Here is a 25676-nt window from a genome sequence, read left to right on the forward strand (position 1 = left end):
CAGCAGGAAGTTTGGCACCATCGTACGATTTGCAAGTTTTAAAGAGCTGAGGTCATTCCCAACTCATCTAAAAATTTGGGGTCAAAATACCAAGGAAAGGTAAAAAGGACAGAATAAATGCCCTTTCGCTCACATTTAGCTAACAATCACAAAAATAAAGGCATTTCTTCCAGGAAGGTCACGACCATGTGTTTGCTTGAACCAGGGTATAAAATCCCTCTCTGACATACTGCACATGTTATGCTGATTTTATTGCATGCTGGGAACTGAACTGAGACCAAACTCAATAAAATCAGGATTTTCATTTGTCTTGCAGCACGTGCAGAGGCTCAAGCAAAGAGGAAAACAGCCCCTTATGTTTCCCCAAAGCTCTAGAAAGCATCCAGGGAATGACTGTACTTGGCAAGTTAATGCTTGGCTCATTCATCCTGGTTTTGGTGGGGTCAGACAGCCTCATTTGTCCATCTCCACCCCCACCCATCTGCCCCATCAACTTTTCCCTCTTGTCCCATTCTACACTGAACATTCCTTAAACCCCAATGCCCTGTGAGCTGCACACTGCTTGATTTCAAGCTGGATCCATGTTTCAAAGTAGCAGCAGTAGTGTAACTGATAGGGCATGACCAAGGCAGCAGCCCCAAGTGCTGCCTTTCTGAGGGCAAGCACAAAAGCACTGCCAGCTCACCGCTCTGCCACAATTAACAAAGCAGGAGCCAGCACTGCCCCAGGTGTTGGCAGCTGCCCCGGGTGCAGACCTGCCCTGATACACCTCTGAGCAGCAGTTAATACCAGTGCCGAGCTGTTCCACAGCACCTTCCATTTCCAGTTGCGAAGGGAATTGGGATACTATCTGGACTAGAGCCTAGACTTGGATCACTTGCAGCTTTTAATGTAGCTTTATAATTATGGCTGCTTTTAAACCACTTTAGACACAGATATGAGCTCAGCTTGAAGAAACAGGGATTTTCTATTACACTAATTTAAGGGTGAAAATACTTGCGTATCATGACCCAAATGACCAGGGGTCCAAATTCTTGTAGGATTCCTGTGTGTCCGCAGCATGGCGCAAGTAGACTTAAAGAAGCTGAGCAATTCCTCAACCCATGACCAAGTGTAAATTCCCAGTTAGGGCCAACTGGAAGCAGTCAGCATTCCAGTGAGACCAAAGACAAATTTGCAATGCAATTAATTCTGTCACTCCCTGGCCAGTGAATTTGAGTCCAAATTTGTGGTAGGTTGAATTCATGTAAAGGGCTGATTCGGTCACAGGATCAGGCACCATCAGCCAAAAATGGCAAAGCATGCTCTGAAGAGCAAGGAAGGAGTTAAAACACTGACATTTTCAAATGCTGGAGAGAACAAAAACCACATCCTTCAGCCAACTGTTTTCACCGCAGGATAGAAGTCAGTGCACAGCTTGATCACTCACCCAAATTTTGTGGCAAGAGTTCCACCCAGTGAGGATCCAATGATCATTCCTACCCCAAAACAAAGGCCAAGCTTCCCTAATGCCTCTGCACGCTGAGGAGGAGGAGTCAGATCTGTAACGACCATCTGGGCACCTACAGAAGGTATGAAAAGAAATAGATGATGAGAAACATTCTACTGAAAAAAACATAACTTCAGATCAGGGAACACGCTCTTTGAGAAGGTCTCTCACTAATGCAAGGGACAGAGCGCTGGCAGGAAGCACTTCTTGCAATACACATCAGCTGAAACACTGGGCCAGATCCTCATGTGAGGGCCACTGGTTGGGAGCCAAACCCAAGAACCTCTTGATCAGAGAGCACAAGTTTTTACTGCTTAAGCTAAAGGACCAAGTGACAAGTCTATTAGCCAAGAGAGGCACAAGAACCTTTTACAAATCAGCTACTCGCAGAATTTACCACCCAATGTTTTAGACCAGTATAATGTAACTCATGTTAGAAAGTAAGTCTTTGTTCATGTCCCCCTCCCCACACTGCTGGTGATGCATGTGCACATTTGCTCCAGCTGGGGGTTTGGTGTGTTGGTTTTTATTAGAAAAAAGTCAAGTAACAGCTGGAGCCAAACAGAGTGAAATGGAGGATAGCGATGGCACTGTAGCTCATGTGCAGTGTGTGTCCAACATGCTTATTTATGCTGAAGAGTAACAAGTTGAGTAGTTTATGGCTACATGTTGCAAAATAAGTTACCCTGGGGAAGCTCCTGATTGAGTGAATGCAGTTGAGAAGCCTGAAATAGCTGCACTTCACTCAAAGCCCCCCCTGCCCCCCAGGTCTATTTTATTGATTATGGTTATTCATTTGAATGAATTAAAAGACACAGTTCTTAACTCCATAATAAAATCAGGGCTTGGAAAGACACATTTAACTACAGCAAGTATAACTAAGTACAGCCTGGGAACTTCTGACTTCCCTTTCAAGCCCATGTGGGGAGAGAAAAAGAATAGACTTGTCCAAATACTCTTTTCCCCTTGACAAGGAGGCTAAGATGAAGCACAGCAGCTCAGGTATCATGAAGGAGTGGGTTGGAGGGGCTACACTCTTTAAAGGATGAGTCATGTAGGCAGGCAGCAGAATAGCTTGTAAGCTTCTACTTTAGAGAGAGCCTAGGTGGGAAAGAAAAAAGAAAAAAGGAAAGGGGAGGGTCATGTCTATGTATCAGTCTGCAGAGGAAGGGGCTTTAGTTGAAGGGGGAGGGAGGGTAAAACTTATTTCCTAGGAGGAAAATGAAAACAAGCAGCTTTAGGAACACAGTGACACACAAAGGTTAGTATTACCTGGAAGCCCATGCATGAATATGGCTGGGATTGTGGGGAGGCAAATCCAGCAAAGGATGACAGCGTTAATGCAGCCCGAGCACCAAACTGGTCAGCAAACCTGGGATAGAAAATTATGCAGCAAATTCAGAAGTGGAACTATTTGGCAGTTATAAAATGAATATGCCCAGCCTGTTATTCCAGCCAACTCTACACATGGACATATACTCCTCTCTCCCTTCCCTTCCCTGAGGAATACTGCTCAGATTTTCAGAAGTGCTCAGCACCCAAAACTGGACTCAGGTTTTCAAAAGGAGTTCACCATGATGGGTGCTGAGGATTTCCAAAACCACGTCTATGACTGTGCATGCTGAGCACTTGAAAAATGTTGCCTTGTGAGAAGCCTGATGCACTGTCTAGCCTAGGATCTACTAGCATCCTATTAGAACATGTTACCCAATGCAATCCTACTATACAAGGACTTTGGCCCAGGTTGCCTGTATAACATCAGAAATCTGCAATATTATGATGTCATAAAATTATGGCATTTTTGGAGCAGTCTCAGGTAGAGGCTGGCTTTTCAGACCTGTGTGACTGTGACTTGCCACTAGAGGGCTGGAGAGCAGAGAGTGGACAGGAGCTAGGACTCTACGCTGGGGGGGGAAGGGAAGGTGGCTTATAGCCAGGAGACCAAGAAACCAGTTTGCAAGCTGGGGTAGGGGAGGAGGTGCTTGCCTACCTCTACAGCCAGCAGGACCCCAGCAAGAGAGAAGTGTGAAAGCAGAGAAACCCTGGAAAACTGAAGTGGGGGAGGGGGTGGGATGGAAATAAAGAGAAAGAAGTGAAAAAAAGATTTTTTTAAAGGACTAAAATCTTGCATGTGTCTCAGTGAATTAGGATTGGGTTAGAGGGGGGAGTGGGGTTAGGGGCATCAAGGGTTGTGCTGGCTGGGAGTCTAGCCTCCATGCCCATGGGTGGATATATGGGAGTCACCCTGGCCAGGGTGGGGAAAGCATGTTTTCCCCAGCTCCAGGGTCCTGCAGCTGTTATGCAGCTCTCCATGCAGTTGAGTCAGTTTCAGCCCAAATCTGCTTCTCTGGGGCTCTGTGCTTGGGCTGAAACTGACAAGGTCACTCCAAGCTGGGAGTTGTGCATCCTGGGATGCTGGAGGAATGAAAGGAAAACATTTGACTTCCCCTGACCATTCAAACAATACCCTGGAATGGCATGGGTAAAATGTTTCTAAGATAAACCTCCTTCTGAGTGGCTTATCTTTTAAATGTTTAGAGAGTACTTATGGTGGTTTCTTCTTTTTCACATGGTGTCAAATATCAACTTCCAGATCTATGAGCCACTGTCTGGTATTATCACTCAATGCGTGGATTCCATCTACTGCATCTGGACATTTGTAAAGATTGCAGCTTTCAATTAACTGCTGTGCTGTTTGTTGGACACCACATTCACACAGGGGGCTGTCCAAGTGTTCATCTTGTGAAGTGTTGTTTTGAGGCATTCATATCCAGATCTCCGCCTGTTCAGCTTAACCCACACTTCTCTGTCAGTGTTGTGCCCCATGAGGTTTGGCGCTGGTATAAAACACTGTTGGAATAGGCCTGACCTTTCCCAGCAGTTGGCCGACCCTGTTGCTGCCCGAAGGTTTGTTTCAGCATCCCCAATCTCTTCCAGGAGCTTGGGGGCTTTGTGTACAAATGGTGTATGACGTTTAAGCCTCCATCTATTCAGGCTTTCAGTTAACGGTTGATGGAGTACGTGATTTTCGTCGTCTCGTCTCTATTGCCAGTTATGATGTTAGGGTCTGTCTTCTTATATCACTGTCTAATGTCCAAGAGTACAGGGAGTACATCTATGTGTGTGTAAATTGTGCAACCTGTTATAAGTCTCAGAGCACTGTTACTACAGTGCAGAGCTTTTTAGTGTGACAACTTCTGAACCCAACAGGAGCACAATATTCTGTTGGGACATATTCTGTTGGACCATCACAAGTACAGTGGTTCTGAGCACTGTAAAGTTGGCACCCCATGTTGTGCTGGCTAAAATAGCTACCTGTGTAGAGACTTTATTGTTGACCTTTTGAATGTGATCTTTCTAAATAAGGGAATGTTTTAAATGCGACTCCTAGGTGGGTTGAAGTATGCTCATGGGGAAGGATGTGGTTGTCTACTCTGATATTCAGCATGCTCTTGGCTTGATGACTGTCCAGGTAGAACACTAGAATTCAGAAGCAGAGAATGAGAGTGAGACTGCCAGGGACAGTCAGGGACAGTACTATCTTATGCTGGGATAATTTACTGAGATTAAACACACCTGTAAACACTGAACATGGGCATAAATTGTGCTTGGTCTGCCCAGCCAGCTGGGGGCCAAACTCCTAAGCCTACTGCCTAGCCACACAGCTGTGCACTTTTAGCACCCATGTGCCCCAGCCAGCCCCTCTGCCACCCAGTGCCACCACCCAGAGCCTGGGGCTGACCCCCCATGCCTTCTACCAGGCTGAGCCTGTTTTGCCTTGGCTCAAATTGCTTCTGTCCCAGGCGCATGTGTAGACACTGTGCCCAGGAGTAATTTACTTTGGCTCAAACTGCTCCAGAATTTATTGCTTTGCATTAATTGCAGGCGTAGTTGCCCCCAATATGTAGGCCGCTGCACTATAGCACTATACGAGAAAAGGTTAAGAGAGCTAGGAGAGCTAGTTAAGAGGTTAAGAGAGCTAGTTGAGAGAAAAGAAGATGAAGTGGAGTGGAGAGGGAGAATATGATAAAAAAATTTCAGATGTTGGGCTGCCATAAAGTAGAGGGAGAAGGACTATTCTCCCCTGCCTTGGGAGCCTGGACACAAAGCGGTGGTTTAAACTGAGATGCTCTAAGCTGCTGATGCTGCTTGATATGTGGGTTTGGGTGAGGCTTGTTTCCTGTGGTGTTGCTGGACTTGCTCCAGAAGTGGTATAGACAAACCTTCAACAAAGAGGTACTAATCTATATCTTGCTGACATCAGCATAAGTCAGGAGCAACTCTGCTGATGTCAGCTGCACTGAGATCATACAAAGCCAGTGTGAATAAGGTCAGAGTCAGGCACGGAAATCCTATGATTCCCATGAGGAGTATCAAATAGCTCTACTTAGATAATACTAAAAAAATGCCATATTACTCTCTTCTTCTGGGTTTCCCCACCCTGCTGACATATATCTAGTTACTCACATTTGTAAATGTTTGCAGGATTAAGGCATTAAATTGCAAGCTCTGTGGGGAAGAGATGCTCCAGCATTTTGTCCTTAGTAAGCCTGCTGCCTGAGTTTAAATAATAATCAAAATTAGAGATAAATGACCTGGCTAACTGTCACAATATTTTTTTAATTATAGACTTATTTTCTATAGCCCAGATGGCTCCTCAAAAACATATTTCCCCAAGATCTTGAACTAGAAATAAAAGTATATTTATTAAAAAAAATCTTATCATACATGCAAATGGAGGGGTTACCTTCCAAAAACAGGACCTCCCAGAAGTTGGAGCACACCAAAAATTGTCTGAAGGTAGCCAAAGTCAACTGAATCCAGACCCAGGCTCTTTGCCAAGTACTAGAAAATGGGAAGACAGCAAAAGTGAAACAAAGTATGTTATGTTTCTGAACAACAAGGTTAATACTAGTTTGCGCAGGACTGTAGTAATAAGTGATCACTTGATTCAGTACACAATAAAGCAAGTGATTGTCCATAGGTGCAGTGTGTAAAGGCCAGGAATAGAGAGGTTAAATGATAGAGATCATAGGCCTCCAGCCCAGCTCATCAACTGATACATGTCAGAGTGACTTCCATTTATAACCACTCCGAATTTGCCTCTTTTTTATATTTGCATTTTGAAACCCCTGGTGGACAAACCACAAGACAAGGGAGCTCTGAACAACTCGGCTATTACTAACTGGGGATGATTTAACTTTTAAATAGCCCACCTGCACCTCAAGTACGTCAGTCTGAGCAGCACCCAAGTGGATCTTGTGGTCAAGTCATCCAGCTACTCTGTTTAATCAAAGCAAGCTGGGTTAAAAGGCAAAACACAACACAAACAAAAACAGCCTCTCTCCTTCCAACCCGGTTACATCCCCAACATTATCTTTCTGGCAGTCAGCGACACAACCTAAAATACCCTGGAAGACCTTATGCCCCAGGGATGGATGATTCAGAGTCAGGCTTTTGCTTTGTAGCATTTTATGTAAACTTCACGTGACATTTGGAACCTCCAAGATCATCACAACAGTGTGTTCTGCTCATATCCATTGTGTACCTGGACACATCACATGCACACACGCCTGAATACTTTAATATATATATAATGTTCAATGTGTGTGTGTGTGCATTTGCATTATGTACACATACACAAACACTTCATAAACAAACCTGAGCATAACATAAACCTTCCTTAATGTAGCACAGACTATATTGTACACCTTCATACACAATAACGTATCTGGTATACGGTACCTGATGCTTCTGAGGTATTTTGTATAGCAGTGCAAAGTGGCTTCCTCCCATAAAACATGCCGGAAGTAAATATAGTGCTGATAAAGGTACCAGATTGACAGTACTAGGGATTCTGTACATAAATATACAATGGACATGAGCAGGACACACTGTTGGGATGTTCTTGGGGGATCCAAAGGTCATGTGAAGTTTACATAAAATGCTCCAAGGAAAAAAAATCAGTGCATCTCTCCCCCTGGCTTTTCAGGGTATTTCAGGTTCTACTGAATTTCAGATTCTGACTGTCAGAAAGATAATGTTGGAGACATGAGCTGGTTGGAAGGAGAGAGGCTGGTTTTGTTTGTAGCCATACACACACTCTGAGTGTTATATATATATATTTTTGTTTGTACACATACACACACTCTGAGTGTTATATATATATACATACATACATACACACACACACACACACAATTTATAAACAAACCTCAGCAAGTGGCTTCCTGGTAGCCCAGACTACTGGCTTTCCTAAAACGTGTACTCCTATACTCTGTTGGTCAAAAATCTTGGGTATTTAAAGGGCACATCTGACCTATTATGTTACAAAGACCACCTAGGAATACTGAGAGAGATTCAAACTTCTGTCTCCCACAGGGTTTTTGGTAGGTTTACTTTGCACATAAGCAGTATTGCCTCTATGCCAATAGGCTCTTTTAACTCCTACTCTCACGGTCCAGGGCAATGATATTGACCTCTCTTTGGTATATCCTAGCCCACCTCTAAGAGACCAGGTAATGCTGCTGGGTTGGCTTATTGCCAGAAGGAGTAGGGCAGACCATCACTGGGGACAAGGAAATGGGAGGGAGCTCCCACAGTAAGACAGGGGAGGTGGAGATGGGGTAGAGGTTGGGGGAAAGGGAGTAGAAGGGCAGGGTTGCTGGAGCATTACAGTTCCCTGCTCCTTCTCCTACAAGGTTTGTAAAGAGAAAATGGAACAAAAGGGGACACATTTTTTATTTGAAATCACTTGTGACTAGACCTTCTCTCTGGCCTCACCACATGCAATCTCCTCTGTGGCCACTGAAAATGCTGCTGCAAGATGGGCATCTTGACTCACTGCTCCTATTAAGTAATAGCATCACTTTGGGCATTTTTACACATGCATGCGTCACAGCGCCGGGTGCTTTGAAAAGCACCCGGCGCTGCGACACATGCAGGTTTAGAAGTGGCAAAATACGCATCAGCATTGAGAAAACAGTGGTGGTACACTTTTGAACTAAAACACCTCAGAGATGCTTTAGTTCAAACGCGCACCACCGCCATTTTCTGCGCACGGACGCGCATTTCATTGACTATACGACTGCATGCAGCACAGGGCAGTTTGCCTCAGTTTGCATTCAGATTAATCAAGTCTGCTCTGAAGCAGTGGATCTCTGGCGTGTTGCTGGAAAAAAAAGTATGTGTATATGAACCCTGCTCACAGTTGCCACTCCTCCCAGCACAGCAAACACAGATCTCCTATCTTTCCCTTCAGTCTCCTTCACAATTCAGCCCCACCATAAAATCTCTGTTCTTATATTGAAATACAGCCTGTTCTCACCCCTATCCAAATGGGTCAGCTGTGAACCCCTGCAGTCTCCTTTTGCTCCATCCCAGAAAGTTTATCACTCACAGAGGAACAAACCCCCTATCAAACTCTTTCCTTTCCCATCTCTCACTACAACTCACCTCTCATGTAAGCAGAACACAAGCACCTAAGAACAGCCAAAGAAGCAGCAAGTTCCAGTTCCTGCTCCTGATGGGCCGATTACAAACTGTCCATACAGCACTAAAACAGCCTGTTACCATTATCCAGTCTTCCCTAGGGCTGCCTGCTCATTGGTTCACCCATCCGGTATTGCAGGTTGCATTTTAAATTTAGAAGAGCCTTGGGGCAGGGACTCTATTTTGAATCTGTATGGCCCATACACATCCAAAATAGAGTCCCTGCCCCAAGGCTCTTCTAAATTTAAAATGCAACCTGCAATAACAGATGGGTGAACCAATGAGCGGGCAGCCCTAGAGAAGACTGGATAATGGTGACAGGCTGTTTTAGTGCTATATGGACAGTTTGTCTAGTCAGTGCTATTGAAATATTAATAATAATAATACCTTTCACAACTGCTGTCCTTCTATCCACCCTGAGTACATGCAGCATCCTGCAGAATGCCTCTCGATTCAATTATAGCTTACTTGCTAAACAAGCTGAGCTCCTCCTCCCCTGGTCCTAGTAAAAGCTGCTTGGACTGAAAGACAGAAGTGGCCAGCTCTGGAAAAGCAGTCAGGAACAGTACTCACTGGAATGATTCCAATCTGCATGAACAGGAAAGTCAGGTCCAGGGCTGTGATCAGGTAGGTGATTCGGATCACCTGCTGCCGTTGGATCATGTTTTCTGGCTTATGCATCTCCAAAGCCTCTTCCCTGAAATTTCTGTTTCTCTCTTCAGAAGTAGGCTCCTTCATTCACGCTGCCCAGGGAATGACGTTTAACACACTGCTCAGGCTGAAATTTGACATGAAAGGGAATGTTCAGCAAAAGTGCAAAAGTCATGTTTGTAGTCTAAGGTTTAACTGTGTGAGAGCTGCTGAGTCATTGTGCTGTGGTTTATTCCCCTTCCCCCATTCACTTGTGTGTTTTGTGTGATCCATTGTTAGAGTATATCAATGATGACCATGTTATTGAATAAAGAATCCCTTTCTTCGTTCCTGTTCTAGAGCTAACCATTAGATCAAGAGACATGTCAGTCCTTGAGATGAAAATAGGTTTGGGAATCCCAAAAGAGCTGTAACTGGACTTTGCACTAAAGTCTATACAGCATATTAGTCTCATCATCTGTACCTCAAAGCTAGGAACAGAAGTTACACACAGGCAAGCTTAAGTGATCAGTAACTAGCTCAATTCTGTAACATAACAAAAGTTCAGTGCACTTAACCACTTTCAAAATGGCCCAAACTGATTTAAGATAAACCTGGTTGGATATAGTATCAGACTTTACTGATTTAGGTCAAACTGATTTATGGAACTTCTGTCCCACAACAGCTCCTGATTCAAGTTAACTCACAGTCCCCCAGCCTCCCGGGCTGCTTTCTGCACTATTGAGCAGTATTATTAGGGTACTGCTCAGTAGCATCGCTAAAAGAGTGTGTGCCGGGGCTACTGCACAGTAACCCTGGTTACTGCACATTGATTTAGTACAGTACTTAATCATACAAGTGCTAAACTTAATGCGCAGTAACTATGGTGCATTAATGAATGTGTAGACGTGCCCATAGAGCTTGTAATTTCACCAACACTGAAGTCAAACTACTGGAATTGCCCCATTTTAAGTTTGTCTTAAATATCACGACATTTCAAAACGGTATGTTTGTGGATTCCTTTTAGTTGCCTTCTTGATTTTGAACCTGCCAAGGGCTCATGTCAAGCTTTTTCTCTAATCCTGAAATTGCTTGTTGAAACTGCATCTTATTTGTTGAAATTGCTTGTTGAAACTGAAAATGTTAACACAGATTTGCAGCCAGCCACCTGATTCAGATGCTGGGGCTCTGAAGTAAAACACCAAATTCTGAGAGATTTGTAACAGACTCCTGAAATTGGTACCTCAGCAAAATACACAACTGGACTTGCAATGCGGGCTCCATAGAGTGGCTTGGATCCTACTCCAACATGTTTGAGATCTGTCGGGAGGGAGAGTCTGAGTTCTGTGGGGCAGGAACTATCTATTTGTTCTGTTATTACTGTAGCAATATAAGTTATGATTTAGAGAGACTCCCTAATAAGAGACTGAAGGAGATAGAAGGATATTTGGAGATAGTCCCTCGGTTAGCAGCACCTAGTTAGTTAGAAAGACTGAAGGCCTGCAGAGGATCATATACTGCTCCACAATAAAACTTGTTAGTTCTTCTTATTCTTTTTATGCCTGCATTTATTGAATCTGGGGATCACTACAATTACCACAGTTGAACTCTGGTGCCTGACTGAGAAACTCCTGGTTGTTTGCAAAATGCTTGAGGTTTCATGTTACACAAGGAGGTATTACCCTCCTCAGAGATTTCATTGCAATAGCATATTTTGCAAATGGACTCCCAGCATGAGAAGCTGAAAGCAATATAAAGTACTAACATGATTATCGACTGGTATTATAACAAGCTCTGTGTTCAAGATGATCCAAAGCCCTACAAGTCAGGGGGGGCCACTAGTTGCTAATGAAGAGGGATGGGTTTACTTACAAACTGCCTTCATTTAGTGGAGGATCATTGCAAAACGTTCAGTTCATCTGAGCACAAAACAATAGATTCTCCTGCAGCTGGTGTTCCTGGAGGAGTACAGCACACCCAACTTCCTGCTTTACCCTGGGCAGGGAGACTGTACAAGTTATCAGCACTAATTATAAGACCAAAACTCACAACAAAACTCTTGTTATACAAGTTTTGAGACAAGTAAGAGGCTCAGGACAGACAAATGAAATACAAATTGTTTCCTGCTTCCAGGAAAAACTGCTGTCCTGCAATGGAAAAGCCTTCAGTGTTTGGATTGATCAGTAAATCTAAAACAAAACAGCTCCCTCAAAACAAACAAAGAATATGATGCTTGCATACACAGCACCTGACTCAGCCAGCGTCTGCCGCAGTTGTACCTCACACTGCCCTGCAACCAGAGTGCAAATGCATTCTCTTTATGTGCAGCTTGGATTTACCTTAAAACCCGTGCTTCTTGAATGTTTCCTGGACCATCATAGCTACAACATCACTCCAAAGCTGACGGCTCATGATGCATACCGGGGAACTGAAAGAGGAGATGTCAGATTTTATGGCTAGTCTTTGAATCAATATATCTGAGAGGCAGGACTCTGAAAAGCTGGTACTCTAAAGCTAAGCTGTATGGCCCAAGTTTTCAAGAAACGGTTAACCTTGCCAGGCCATTGCTCTATGTGGCGTATTCCTTTTTGAAGTTACAAAGCAAAAGGTACTGTACACTGCTGCTGGTCAGTGGGCACATCTACACATGCAATGAATGCCCAGAAAGCTTACTGCACAGTGAAATACTGCACAGTAAGCTTTCCCTGGAAGGGCATCTACACATGCTCCCGCTAGGAGAAATTTGTGTCCCAGGGAAGCAGGGCAAGGGGCTGGAAAAGAGTCCCCTCCCCTGTAGCTCTTTCCCAGCCCCCTGCCCCAACTGGCCAGTGCAGCAGCTAGCCGTGAGCCCCTAACTAGGCAGGGATTCCCTGCTCAGCCAGGGGCAGCCAGGTGCTGTGACTAATTTACTGCTCATTAGCTTCTGAGCACAGTTACTTGGTGATGCTTTACTGTGCAGTAGACTAATCTAGACATGTAGACACACCCAGTGCTGTTGAACCCTTCCTCCAGAAAGCAGCAGGCCTGTGTCATGTGAGATTCAGTCTTTTGAGACATTGCTTATTGGGACCCCCAAGAATGGACTGGGATCTTCCCTGACAAGTCCCATGTTCTGCACATAAGGCAGTTCATTGTGAATCTGCCTGCTTTCCCCAATGCAAAGTCTCCAGTCCTAAGAGGATGATGCAATGGGACCTGTGACTCTCAAAGGACATGAGACTTAATGCAGAACATCCCCACTGGCTTACCAAGGAATGAGGAGCATCTTGCCAAGTTCTTTACAAACTAAAGGACCTTTAACTCACGGAGAGAATTACCCTAGTTACTCGAATTCAAGATGAAGTTTTTTTCCCCATTCAGCATGGGGAGAAAAGCCCTTTGTCTTGGATTTGAGTACAAGCTGGGGGAGGGATAGAGGGGGCAGGTGGCTGCTGCAGCTCTGACTCCAACCCTGAGCCCAGGTTGTGGCCAGAGTCACCCATCTACCTCTTTTCTCTACCTGCCTACTCCCCACAGCTTCTGCCCTCTCACCTGCTTAACTGTCAGGCACAGCTCTCGCTCTGGCTCCTACCCTGTTCCCAGACATGGAGCACATGGAAACTCTGGCCTCTGCCCAACCATTCAAGGAAGGCACTGGCAGCCCCAGTGGTAATGCGTAGTGGGTGCACAGGGGAGAACAAGTGGTAGGGGGCAAGGGGATAGGGGACAACCTAACCCCCCAGCTGCCTGCCTCCTTCTGTACAGTGGTAGGGAAAACAAGTTTAAGGCAACCTTCTGATAATTAGATTCTATGCATCGAAAATTATATACACACACACACACACACACATATATGTATATATTTATATATATAAATAGAATCTAATTACTACAGATTTAATTATCTTAAATTCAAGTTGTCTTGGATTCAGATAAATACAGTACAAAGGAGATAGACATCTCCACAATCATATGCCTTCGTTATAGACAGAGACCTTAGCATCCTGCCAGTTGAACACAACCATTTAATTCTGGGTAAAGTTCAAGAGTGACATACACATAGTTGATGAGATGATACAGCTGCCAGGATTTTTATATTCAGGAATCTATCTAATTTTCACTTCCTTATTCTCTCTTGCACAGGCTATTCAGAATTAAGCTAGAATCAGATTTTACTTAAAACAAGACACCTAGTTGTGGAGTGGAAGGTGGAGTTAACATAGGGATGTGGTATTCAGACACACAGAGCTGGCAGTCAGGAGGATGGAGTTAAGCCTTCGCTGAGGTTTAGCCTTCCTCTTTCTTTACTCACTATAGAAATTGTATTATAGCTGCACATAGAGTGGCAGATAAATATTGTGATTTTAATCCAGTTTGAGAGCCTGGATAAATCAATAAAAAGATTCCCAGTGACTTCCACAAGCTTTGAGTAGGAGCCTAAAGTCTTCTGTTATGTCAGAGAGCTTTTCTTCAGGCCTTGCAGGTATTTATGTTCTGCACCCTGCCTTTACAGGTGCAACAACAGCACTGCTGGTACTGCACTCTTTACGCTCTGAGAGACAGTCCTCCTTGGCACCTGGCTCAGTCCATCTGAGGACAAGATATAACATTTCTGCCTCCCCCCTTTCCCAAAAAGAGCCTTGTTTTTATCAAAGCTGTTGAAAAATGGAAAAAGCCAAATTCAGTGGAAAACATTGAAAAGAAAATTTTGAAGCATTTCAAATGAATCCATTTTTTTATTTCCATGGATTTCCCTCCATAATCTTTTAATAATAATAGAGACTTTTGTATGCTGATGGCAGTTTTTGGAGAAATTAAAACTTCCTGTAACCCTTATGCTTTCAAAAAACAACAACAACAACCACCTTTGAAAAATATGTTTGGGCCTGAAAATCTTTCATGAACATTATTAGAGACCATTTTTCAAGCATAGAAGTCTAGCTTGAGAAATGTCAATGACTTTTTTTTTTAAAGGGGTATCTTTTGGTATATCACTTCCCTATAAGTGAGAAAAGCTCAACAGTAAATAAAAACATACAAGATGAGTGAAGAATTTCCAAATATAAAGGTTTATAATGCATGTCCCAACAGCAATACTAAAAATATGGGGTAAATATCACTAGCCTAGATGCTGAACCTCAGTTATGCTGTGCCACTGGCCTAATCCTCAATTATGCGGAGGTGTGTTATGTAGCTCTTCCAATAGAAAGAGGCCTCAAACCATCCTCTGAAAACTCTACATGCACAGAGGGCCTCTATGAATGACCCAATGTTGTTTTAGGGTCTCCAGTGGTGTGGGCACGATCAAAGTATGTGGCTATTTTGTTCCCTAAGCAACCTTGGGAAGCAAACTAAGCTAAAGCAGTCCTGAGGCTAAATTAGAATCATCCTGAAACCTCTCAAGAAAGCCCCTGCATGGTCTCAAAATACAGGAAACAAAGAGTTGGATTCAAGCTCCCCTGGACTGGTCCCTGTCCTAGATTTAGGAACAGAGTGAGAGATAGTCTCATCTAAAAGGGCTGCCCAGAGGAAGGGTTTCTGAGTTTGGCCCTGCATGCTTACTTGCTTACTTTTTTTGGTCTCAACTGAGAGGTGTAGGAGTGGACCTAGAAACGGAGTGATTATCGTATGACTCTCTGGTAATGCATATGAAACTAGTATGGGGATATCAGGCTAATTCCCAGGAGGTATAATCCCCAACACAAAATGGGTGCTCTGGACTTGTGCTAGAGGTCACTCCCAGTCCCTCAGCTATAAGTGGTAGCTGGTCATTTAGGCCAAGGAAGGCTGGATGTGAAATTGCATAACCCTTGTTGGCAGTATCACAAGAGCAGGCATGATGCCAAGGTGACCAACGTCACTAACAACCTTTTCTTTCCTGTACAATATAGCAGTGAGTCAGAGGTTTGTCTGAGAAAATTTATTTGGCCAAAGCTTGAGAGATCAGAAATCCCTTTGAGTTAAATGCTAGTCTCACTTACGTTGGTGTAAATTTCCACTGCGGGGGGAAAAACACAATTCAAAACGGAAAGCTCATTCACTCTTCTCAAAACCATTGTTGTAGTAACAATGATCAATAGGCATCAGGGAAGCATTGCAGTTTTATCCCAAAGCACCAAGAAGATTCATTAGCTGTATACTAACCAACTCAGGACAAGGTGTAATAACTGATTAGACACATATTTTAAAAAATAGTAATAATAATAAAAAAAACAAGAATATTTTTAGGGGGTTATGGAGAAGCAAAAGACAAGTGATTAGACTCTTGCCTTGTCACTCTGCTGACTGCCATCTCTGATATTCATTGCTAAAATTATTCTGTTTTTTGCTGTACTATTAGGGATCAACTTCGCTGCCTAGCACAGCTTCTGGGATGCGTTTTTACCTCTTGATTTAGAATTTAGAGTGGGAAAACAGGACATCTTCAAAGCAAGTATTTTTACAGCTTAGTGGATCCTGTCCTCCCTTAGGCCAAATTTCAGCTTAAGTCACTAGAAGTTACAATCAGGGGTTGCTTCTACATGAGAAGTTAAACGTGCAGTAGATTAATTTTACTCTGCATTAGTACGTCATGGCAAAAGCTGTGCTAAGGCGCAGTAGAATTAATCTACTATGCATTAGCATCACAAAAAACCCATGCACCAGCACTACTATGCAGTAGCACTGGTTACTGCGTATTCAGTTAAGTACCTGTTATTACAGATACTAAACTGAATGTGCAGTAACCACAGCATGTTAATGAATATGTAGATGCGCCCAGGGTCAGATGTAAAAGGAGGGAGGGCCTGGTAGGGGTGGGGGAGAGAAGGAGGATGGATATCGAATAATGCCAGCACTTGGAAATGTTAGTTTAAAAAGCAGTTGTTTCCTTAGCCTTTTTTTTAAGTAAGTGCAAGGAAAAAACATAGCTTCCTCTTTTCATCTTTATTTTTTTATATTTTGAAAAGGAAACCTGCACACTTGTAGAACTACTTGGAACTCTCTCTAGCCCCACTGAGCACTTTCTTGGTGAAATTTACCTGCCTGCAGAAAGCCAGAACAAGGCATATGCACCACTTTCAGCCTTACCATAAGGGTTAAGAGAGATTAAAATGAAGAGTTGTTGCATGAGAATGAACATCATCCCTCAAGAAAATAACACAAATAACATTCAAAACACTAGAGCCTCAAATCCAGGACCAGCTTACCCTGATTCTTCTTTTCAGCTATTCAAAAAACAATGAGCCAAATTTAGCTTAGCTCTTATATAAGCTGGTGGAGGGTCAAGTGTACCTGCCCACAAAAGCATCTTCACCCCTTGTCCCTCCACCAAAGATGCAAGGAATCTGCCAGAAGAGAAGCATAGAAATGTAGAGGAACAGTATTCCACAATTCAGACTAACTGGAGATAGCAAATAATTGCCAGGTCCAGGCATTGTATTTGACTGGAATATACATATGATGGCTTCTTAAATAACTATTTGCATTGGAAGACCTGGGAAGGGTGCCCTAGCTTATAGTAGTGCATAGTGCTAGACACGGTATTCTTGGGTCTACTATGACCCCTGGATCTGCCCAGAACTGGGAACCTGTCAGAGCTCCCATTTCATGAACCTCATTTGTTATAATAAAGAACAGGGCAGCACATCTTGTATTATAAAAGCCACCAACTTTTCCAAGGGCTCTTCCAGCATGAACCTTTACTCCTATTGACTTTGACAAAAGAAGCGTCTGTGCCTGTGTGTTTGTTTTACAGAAACATACCATAGGGCCTTTTGACTCAGATCCATTGAGGATAGCAATATAATTTTCAGGCATCTGGTCCGGGTGGTGGAATCTCCAGCCTTGAATTAGGTGCACAGGATCCCTGCACAATGCATGGGGAAACATGGGCACTTCAAGATGGAAACCACAAAGCCGAGCACTAGACTGGCCACCCAAGCTGGGCAATAACAAAGGCAGAGGAGAGGGCAGGTTTGAGTCTTATATTCCAGTCCTCTCCAGGTGCCTGATTCAGGGCTACAGAGAGGCACCTCCCTCTCCTCAGTCATGCTTACCCTTGCATCTACTCTTACTGACCCAGTGAATTTTGAATTATTTCCTGCAATGCCATGAGCTTCTGTAGGAGGAGCTGAATGTACCTGAACCCCAAAGCAGACTATAATCTGAGGGCATGGGTGCTCTTTGAGAGATGAAAAACTGTAGGTTTTAATCCCCCCCAGATTCAGTTTCTTCAACCTGGGTGAGCAGTGTTGTAAAGAGGAGGCAACAGTGGCTGTTGTTATGTTTTGTGGAGAGCCCAAACTTGATGTTTCTGTTAATATATATGTTTCACAGAGTAATGTGGCAGGGGAAACACCATGTATCTGGGTCCATGAAGGCAGTTTTCCTTAAGCGTTCCCTGGGATAACTGTTCTTCTGGTGTGGTTTAGTACTTGCTGAGGTGTTGGGGCTTAAAGCCCACTTTATGGAAATGGGAGGCTCCTCCTTAGCTTGCTTCTGCGGCCATACGGCTGAGGGCAGGCAAAACTTGGGGGCATCCGAACCCCAAGCTTCCGGGCTTGGGCCTGCATGTAGGATGCCCGCCAAGAGACTTTGGAAATATCTGAAGCCCCTGGTGGGGGTGGAGGATGTTTGCCAGTTGTAGGACCACTGATGGTTCTGGACTGACTCACAGATTTGGACTTGATTTGGCTTGGAACATGAAATGTTTCTTAAAAAAAGAAAAAAGCAAAAAAAGCAGAGCCTTTTGGCTTAGAATACTTACCTGGCAGGGGAAACACCATGTACCTGGGTGCAAGAAGGCAGTTTTCCTTAAGCCTCCTGGGGATAACTGTTCTTCTGACGTGGTTTAGTACCTGCTAAGGTGTTGGGGCTTAATGCCCACTTTATGGAAATGGGAGGCTCCTCCCTAGCTTGTTCCTGCAGCCATATGGCTGAGGGCAGGCGAAACTTGGTGGCATATTAACCCCAAGTCTCCAGGGTTGGGCCTGTATGTAGGATACCTGCCAAAAGATTTTGGAAATATCTGAAGCCCCTAGTGGGGGTGGAAGATGTTTGCCGGTTGTAGGGGCACTGATGGTTCTGGACTGACTCTCAGATTTGGACTTGATTTGGCTTGAAAAATTGCTTTAAACAAACAAACAAAAAACCCCTTAAAGAATTGAAAAGCATGTTGCTGTAAAATATTATTCATTCAAATGCACCTCTAGGAGACCCTAGCTCCATTGCAGACAGCCTGAATAAATCACCCCTGTGTGAGGGAGCTATGCAGGGGCTCAGAATAATGCAACTCAGACAAAAGGTCATCTCTACAACCTCACTGTGGTGATTACTTCACCCCTTGGGTTGAACTGGGGTGGAAAACTCTGCCTGCCCTTAAAGCAGGGTTCTGTTGGCCTGGGGTGCGTGCATACTGAGACCACCCACAAGACTGACACCCCTTTACCTCCAGACAACATAGGCAGATAAATGAAACTCTTCTGAGTAGAGACACACAGAACTTCAAGCGGTCTCCTGGGCCACTGAATCCAATCCTCTGTGTACACAGGTACTCATTAACCAAAACTGCTACTTCAAGGCATTTATGGACAATCAGGCACCCACAAGTTGAGGCAGCAACAGAGCCAAGGTTTTGACAACCTGAGTTTTGGGCATACACACCTGAATCCCACTTCTGTACCATTTTAGAGGCCCAGTTCCTTTTTTGGATCTTATACGTCAAGATCTCCAGCACTGTCTCCGTGGCTTCCATAGACTCAGAGGCAGAGATGACTAAATAATAGTTAAATATCCTGGGAAATCCAGGTCGAATCCCCTGCTCTATCACAAATTTCCTATATGAACCTGGGAAAGTTGCTTAGGCCCAAGTTTTCAAAGATACTTCAGTTCCAGCCTCAGAGTTGAAATCAAGGATTCAAGCATCTAAATACCTCTAGGGATCTGGGCCTTAGTGTCTCTTCCCCAGTAGTTGCTCCCAACAAAGCATGCCAGAGACTGAGGTGTCAAGGGCAGCAGCAGCAGTACATTTATAGTATGTTTCCAGGTTTACAGCATGTAAGTAGGAGTGGGTGGGTAGGTTCTGCTTGAAGTATCTTTGCAGAGACATGAGGTTGCTACTGTGTAGACATACCCTATGTGCTCAGATCCCCATTTGTGAAATGGTGATAGTAGTTGTTCCCTAACTTATGAGAGAGATGAATTACATTAAAGATGATGAAGCATATGAGAGCAATATGAGTACCTAATATGCATATATGTGTTATAGAACTAGCATATTAATTTATTGTTTAATCACTGACATCTGTAGGATACATGGAGGACAGTAAAAAGATTCAGCAAAAAACCTGAGAAACAAAGAAACAAAGAAAAAACAAGTTATATACCTGCCTTCCAGATTCTACCTCCGTATATACCTTGGGAAGGCACCTAGCAAGGTAGAAGAGGGAAGGAATATTTCCAAATAAATTAAAATCACAGGTATCTTGATAATACTATATTGTCTCAATCTGGCCAACTCTTGAACAAAGTTATTTGTCCTAGGAATACTTCACAGCCAAGGGCTCTAGTCTGATCTGACATCCATTCATTCTAAGAATAGCAGTAGAAAGGAAATGGTCTTCTGCATTTCTCTCTGGGGAAATACAGTACAAAATGCTTCCTCACTTTCCTAGTAAGAATCCAAGAATGCTACATAAGATCTCAGTACTGAACACTTTAAAAATCCCCACCCCATCATTGACTGGAACAGTCTCGCTTGTAATCTGATGAAAGATTTATATAGTTAAGAAAATAAGTCTATATACAGTATGATATTGCCAGAATTATGTCCCAAGTTTGATGACTGATTTTTTCCTTTGTTTAATTGTGCTCACAAAAAAAAGCTCACTAATGAATGGGAAAAGAAACCACATGGCTAGGGGAAAAAAACAAAACAAACAAAACCCAATCCCCTCACTCCATGTTTAGTTTACAAAATAGCACAGTTTTTAGGGATGTTCATAAACACTACAGTCATCTAAATCAGCAATGAAATCAGATTCCCAGTGGCTGCAGATTTCATTTGGCTCTTTCTATGCCTATATTAAATTGCAAAAGGCAATTATTTATAATTTGGGTTTTTTTTTAATATTGGTGCAATTATTTTGCTTTGCAATTTTTCTTTAAAATGGAAGGGGCCATTGTTTGTCCTTTTGGTAAATCCTTTGTTTTTTGTGCATTAAACTGCAAATCACATTGTGAGTCATTATTAGCTTTATAATTCTGCATGCCCAAGAGCTCTATCAGAGATTGGGGCACAGGGTGCTGTACAAGCACACAAAGAACTTACAGCCTAGACCAGGGAAAGGAAGCATATTATTTTCATTTTACAGAATGGGAACTGATGCCCCGTCTACATGTGCAGGTAAAGGTGCGATTGGATCCAACGCATGAGCTGGACAATTACAACTCCTGCCTTGCAATATGTGTACAAGAGCCATGATTACGGGATCATGCAATAGATCCAATCACACTTTATTTCTGGTATAGGGGGAGCTTCATTCTGGGTTCCCCATGCATCGGCAAGAAGCCCCCTTTGCTGAGGGGGTACTAGCTGCAGGTGAGGCAGGCGTGGACCCAGGAGTTTCATGCACCCCTGAGCCTTGGAGATCACAGCAGCCTAATCTTCAGGGCTCAGAGGTTGCATCCCTGTGGCTGGGAGCCTTGTCCACTGACAGACTCCCAGCCACAGGGAAGACCTTGCTACACCTGCTAATTAAAGCTCAGTGCAACCAGCTGTAAAGTTGGTACACATTTTCAAGGTCTAACTTTATAGCTGATTGGAGCTTTTGATTATGTAATAGCTACTTTGCATGTGTAGCTGGTCTTAAGGTAATTGTGCAATTAACCAGTTCATTGTGGGATACCTGTAATGTGCAGAGGGAGCCTAATGGACATAAGGAATGAACAAGCTGCCAAAGATCACTCAAACTGCAGCAGAGCCGGAAGACGGCCCCAGATCATCTCCCTGATCCCAGGCTGCCACTTTTAACTACAAGACAGGCCTTTCTATCTGTCAGCATTCTGGATAAATACAACAAAATCTAAAACTGTTGTATATTTAAACTGACATCTGAATATGCTTAAGCATAAAAATAGCATGTCACATCACAGAGTTTTTATGTGTTATTTGGAAAAATAGAATGGTTTAAATTTAATAGAGTTAGGCCAGGAATGAATAGGCTAATAGCCCATTGGGCTAAATATTGTTCTGCTTTACATGCATGCAACTTTATTGGCTTCAACTAGGCTTCATAAGGACTAGATTTTGCCACCCATATTCACACTGAGTACTCCCTCTTTCTGCATGCAGTTCAACTGAATTTGGCTGAATTCATTTCATCGTAAGGAACAACTCCTATAAGAAAACAGGGGCCTATGTCTTTTAGTGCTACGCTGTCATGTATCAGAGCAGAATCCAGCCTAACCTATCTTTGTAACAAAATACTTTGGAACACATTTTCAGTGGCAACAGTTGGTACACTCTCTCAATCAAACCAAGACGGAAACAAACAAAGATTACACGGTCAAACAAGGCATATAATCAGAGACTGCTCAATTAGCTTTGAAAGGGGTTTGAAGTTAAGAAGCACGTATTTTTTACCAGAAGTAGCGAGCAGCCTTAATTAGATGCCAGCAAAATAATTAGCTCTGCATTTCTGTTTTGAACACTGTGCTGACCTTTATTGTGGCCAATCCTGTTCTTATTTATTGTAGTGCAAGAGAGGGGTTACTTCACTGACTTATTCCAGGTTTAATGGGGCAGAATCTGGCCACCCTGTAGTTAGCTATTATCTCCCTTTCATGTATCATCCTGTTCCTATGAATACATATATGCCATCAACAAAAGTCTGTTTGCACAAGACACAATGGCTGAGCATCACTGTGGTTCAGAAGCATGAGACTCATGTCAAAGGCTGCCTCTCCCTGACTAGATCAATGCTCCAATCTCAGCTAAATACCAGCTAAAGCTATAGGATCTGAAATATATCGCTTATATATTAGAAATCCAGTTTTATATTTTTGTAACTGAGAATGTTATGTACAAATAAAAATAAAATATAAAATCTTTCCTTCAATAAAGGAATATTTCATTAGACTAGAATTATACAGCCTCTTTTGGAAATCACAGCAATGTCTGGAATGCAAAGCTGTTTATTATTTAAACAACAATAAAGCCATTATGATAATTTATAAGAGAATTGTAAATGATTGGGGCTGCATGAAGCTTGTTGTTGTGGTTTGCTACAGGAATGTGGTAGATTTTCTCTGCACAGACTACATTTTGCAAACAATGGCAGTTGCAGCCTGTCTCAGGCCTCCTGCATTTACCAAAATATTGTCCTGTGTCAGAATCAAACAATTGCTTGATTTATAACACTTGAGAATTCAAGAGACCACCAGTATAACAGTACAGCAAGAATCCCTCTGTTGGCTACTGTTCCAAGTTACATAGAGCACAAACAAAATATGAAATGGGACTTGATGTTTTTGTGAATATATGTTTCACAGAGTAACTAAAGAACTGTTGCTGTAAAAGCTTGTTCATTCAAATGCACCTCTAAGCAACCCTAGCTTCATTGCAGAAAGCCTGAATAAATCACCTTTGTACAAGGAAGCTATGCAGGAGCCAAGAGCAATGGAACCTGGATCTCTAACTCACAGACAAGAGGTCATCTCTGAAGCCTCACAGTGGTCATTACTCCACCCCCTGAGTTGAAATGGGGGTGGCAAACTGCCTGCCCTTAAAGCAAGGTGCTTGTGGCTTGACTTATGCCAGTCCCCCTGTAGTTCATCCCTCCCTGACAGACCCACTGCTGTTGAGGCTTTCATAGTTTCATAGTCAGTTGGGTCAGAAGGGACCTGAGCAGATCATCAAGTCCGACCCTCTGCCCAGGCAGGAAAGAGTACTGGGGGCAAACGACCCCAGCAAGGGGTTCGTCTAACCTCCTCTTAAAGACTCCCAGGGTAGGAGCCAGCACCACCTTGCTTGGAAGTTGGTTCCAGATCCTAGCCGCCCTAACTGTGAAGTAGCGCCTCCTGATATCTAGCCTGAATCTACCCTCTGCCAGCTTGTGCCCGTTATTTCTAGTCAGTCCTGGTAGTGCTCGGGGGAACAGGGGCTCCCCCAATGCCTGCTGGTCCCCCCTGACTAGTTTGTAACAGGCCACTAGATCCCCCCTCAGCCTTCTTTTGTGGAGTCTGAACAGGTTCAGGTCCCGTAGCCTCTCCTCGTAGGGTCTGCCCTGCTGCCCCCTGATCATGCGGGTGGCCCTCCTCTGAACCCTTTCAATGCTGTCCACATCCCTCCTGAAGTGCGGCACCCAGAACTGGACACAGAACTCCAGCTGTGGCCTGACCAGTGCTGCATAGAGGGGGAGGATCACCTCCTTGGACCTGCTTGAGATGCACCTGTGGATGCATGCCAAGGTGTGGTGGGCCTTCCTGACCGTGTCCCCACACTGCCGGCCCATGTTCATTTTGGCATCAATAATGACTCCAAGATCCTTTTCTGTCTCTGCACTGACGAGAAGGGAGTTTCCCAGCCTGTAGGTCTGCCACTGGTTCTTCCTCCCCAGGTGCAGTACCCTGCAATTGTCATGGGCTCTGTTGTGATGGATTAATTTTGCTTCTTTAAGCCCATTTCAGCAAACTTTATTCTTGCCTGGCAATACTTAAATGACTCAAGAGTATGGTCAGCTCAACAAAGAAAGACTGCAGGATTGGGCCCTTACCAATTTAAAAACCAAAAAAGAGGGGGGGAGGTGAGAGAAAGAGAGAAAGCCAGCAACAGGTTATATGTCCCTAGCTGTCCAAATAGCAAGACAAGACCCAAACTGAGGAATTATCCAGCGGGAAAAATTAAATGAAGGTAGGATTCATTCCTTTTAGAGAAACATTTTCCTAAGTCTTCTCTTCCGCAGTTGTGATGATATCAATGAGAACAAAAATGATGCCAAGACCAAATATTAGAGAGGCAAGTCAGAAGGTGGGCTGGCAAATCTGGGCCTCTAGTATAGAATATTTCTTCTCTTTAGGGAAAGGTCCCAGTTATTATTTGGACTGTAGTAATGTCTAGAAGACCCGTTCCAGGACTATTGAATCAGGTGCTGCCAAACATGGAACAAAGAAGCAGTCCCTGGTCCAAAAGCTTCTATGCTAATTAGTTGCCTTCATGCTTTTTGACATCATAGGACACTTTTTACTACCAGGTTTAAGGGTAGTGCAGAATAGTGTTTCCATCTTTTATCTATGGCCAGGGTGAGATTTTATGGTCACTGCAAATGTATACCTGAAGAAGTAGTGATGCCCAGTGTTCCTAAATTTTCTTTGATAAAGGCATTATGGAGGTTCTTGAGTTGACTCTGAGCACTTGGGTTTCATTGTTTGTTGATCTCTATCTTCATAGTATCTAGAGGCCCAGTCCTGGATATAACTATAAACTTCACCTAACTGGAGGGCCTGGTGGCAACATGGTGAGGCTACTCATAGCAACAATGTTGCAACCTCCAGAGTAAGGTGAGCATAGGTACCTCAAAATCCAAGCCCCCACTGCCTTGCGGGTTGTCCTTGGTTGGAGAAAGGCTAAGGGACATCACCCTAACAGAAACGTGCCCTCACTGTGGTGTTAGATGGTCAGCAGCAATTCTTATCTGTTGCTCTCTGACAAAATCTACAACTATCAAGGCACTGAACATCTGGATTCAATCTGGCCTTTGGATTCTGTTTCAGTGGTCTAAAGGGAAGATGGTAGGTCTTGGACGGCCTCTGCTCCTCCATACTCTTGCCTAGGTGTACACATCAAAGGTCTTGGTGTGATGGTCGCAGGACTCCATAGAAGCAGATTCATCAGGCCCCTGACTAGACCTCTTATGCATACATCATGATCCAGAGGATCAATGATCAATGGTTTCCTACTAATACTTAGAGGCCTCAACCAGTTCAGGGCAGGACTATACCCAAAGGGTAGGCATGAATCCAGGAGAGTGGGTAACAAACACCAGAAGTGTTTTTTAGCAAGGACTAGCTGAATCCACATTACCTAGCCAGTCAGTAGCAGGAGTCCCAG

At 43.7% G+C, this 25676-nt stretch overlaps 1 protein-coding gene across 1 annotated transcript in view; it reads right to left on the reverse strand.

Moving 5' to 3' along the window:
- Positions 1–12036, reverse strand: part of SLC22A18 (solute carrier family 22 member 18) — a 105448-nt gene extending 93412 nt beyond the window's left edge. The window contains 6 exon segments of the mRNA XM_025202121.1: positions 1430–1562; positions 2762–2803; positions 2806–2861; positions 6237–6334; positions 9554–9758; positions 11950–12036. Coding sequence (XP_025057906.1) covers positions 1430–1562; positions 2762–2803; positions 2806–2861; positions 6237–6334; positions 9554–9718 — 494 coding nt within the window. The 5' untranslated portion in view covers positions 9719–9758; positions 11950–12036.
- Between the last annotated feature and the right edge of the window lie 13640 nt (positions 12037–25676).

The sequence above is a fragment of the Alligator sinensis genome, unplaced genomic scaffold (assembly GCF_000455745.1).
Source record: "Alligator sinensis unplaced genomic scaffold, ASM45574v1 scaffold983_1, whole genome shotgun sequence".
In the NCBI taxonomy this organism is placed as follows: domain Eukaryota; kingdom Metazoa; phylum Chordata; order Crocodylia; family Alligatoridae; genus Alligator; species Alligator sinensis.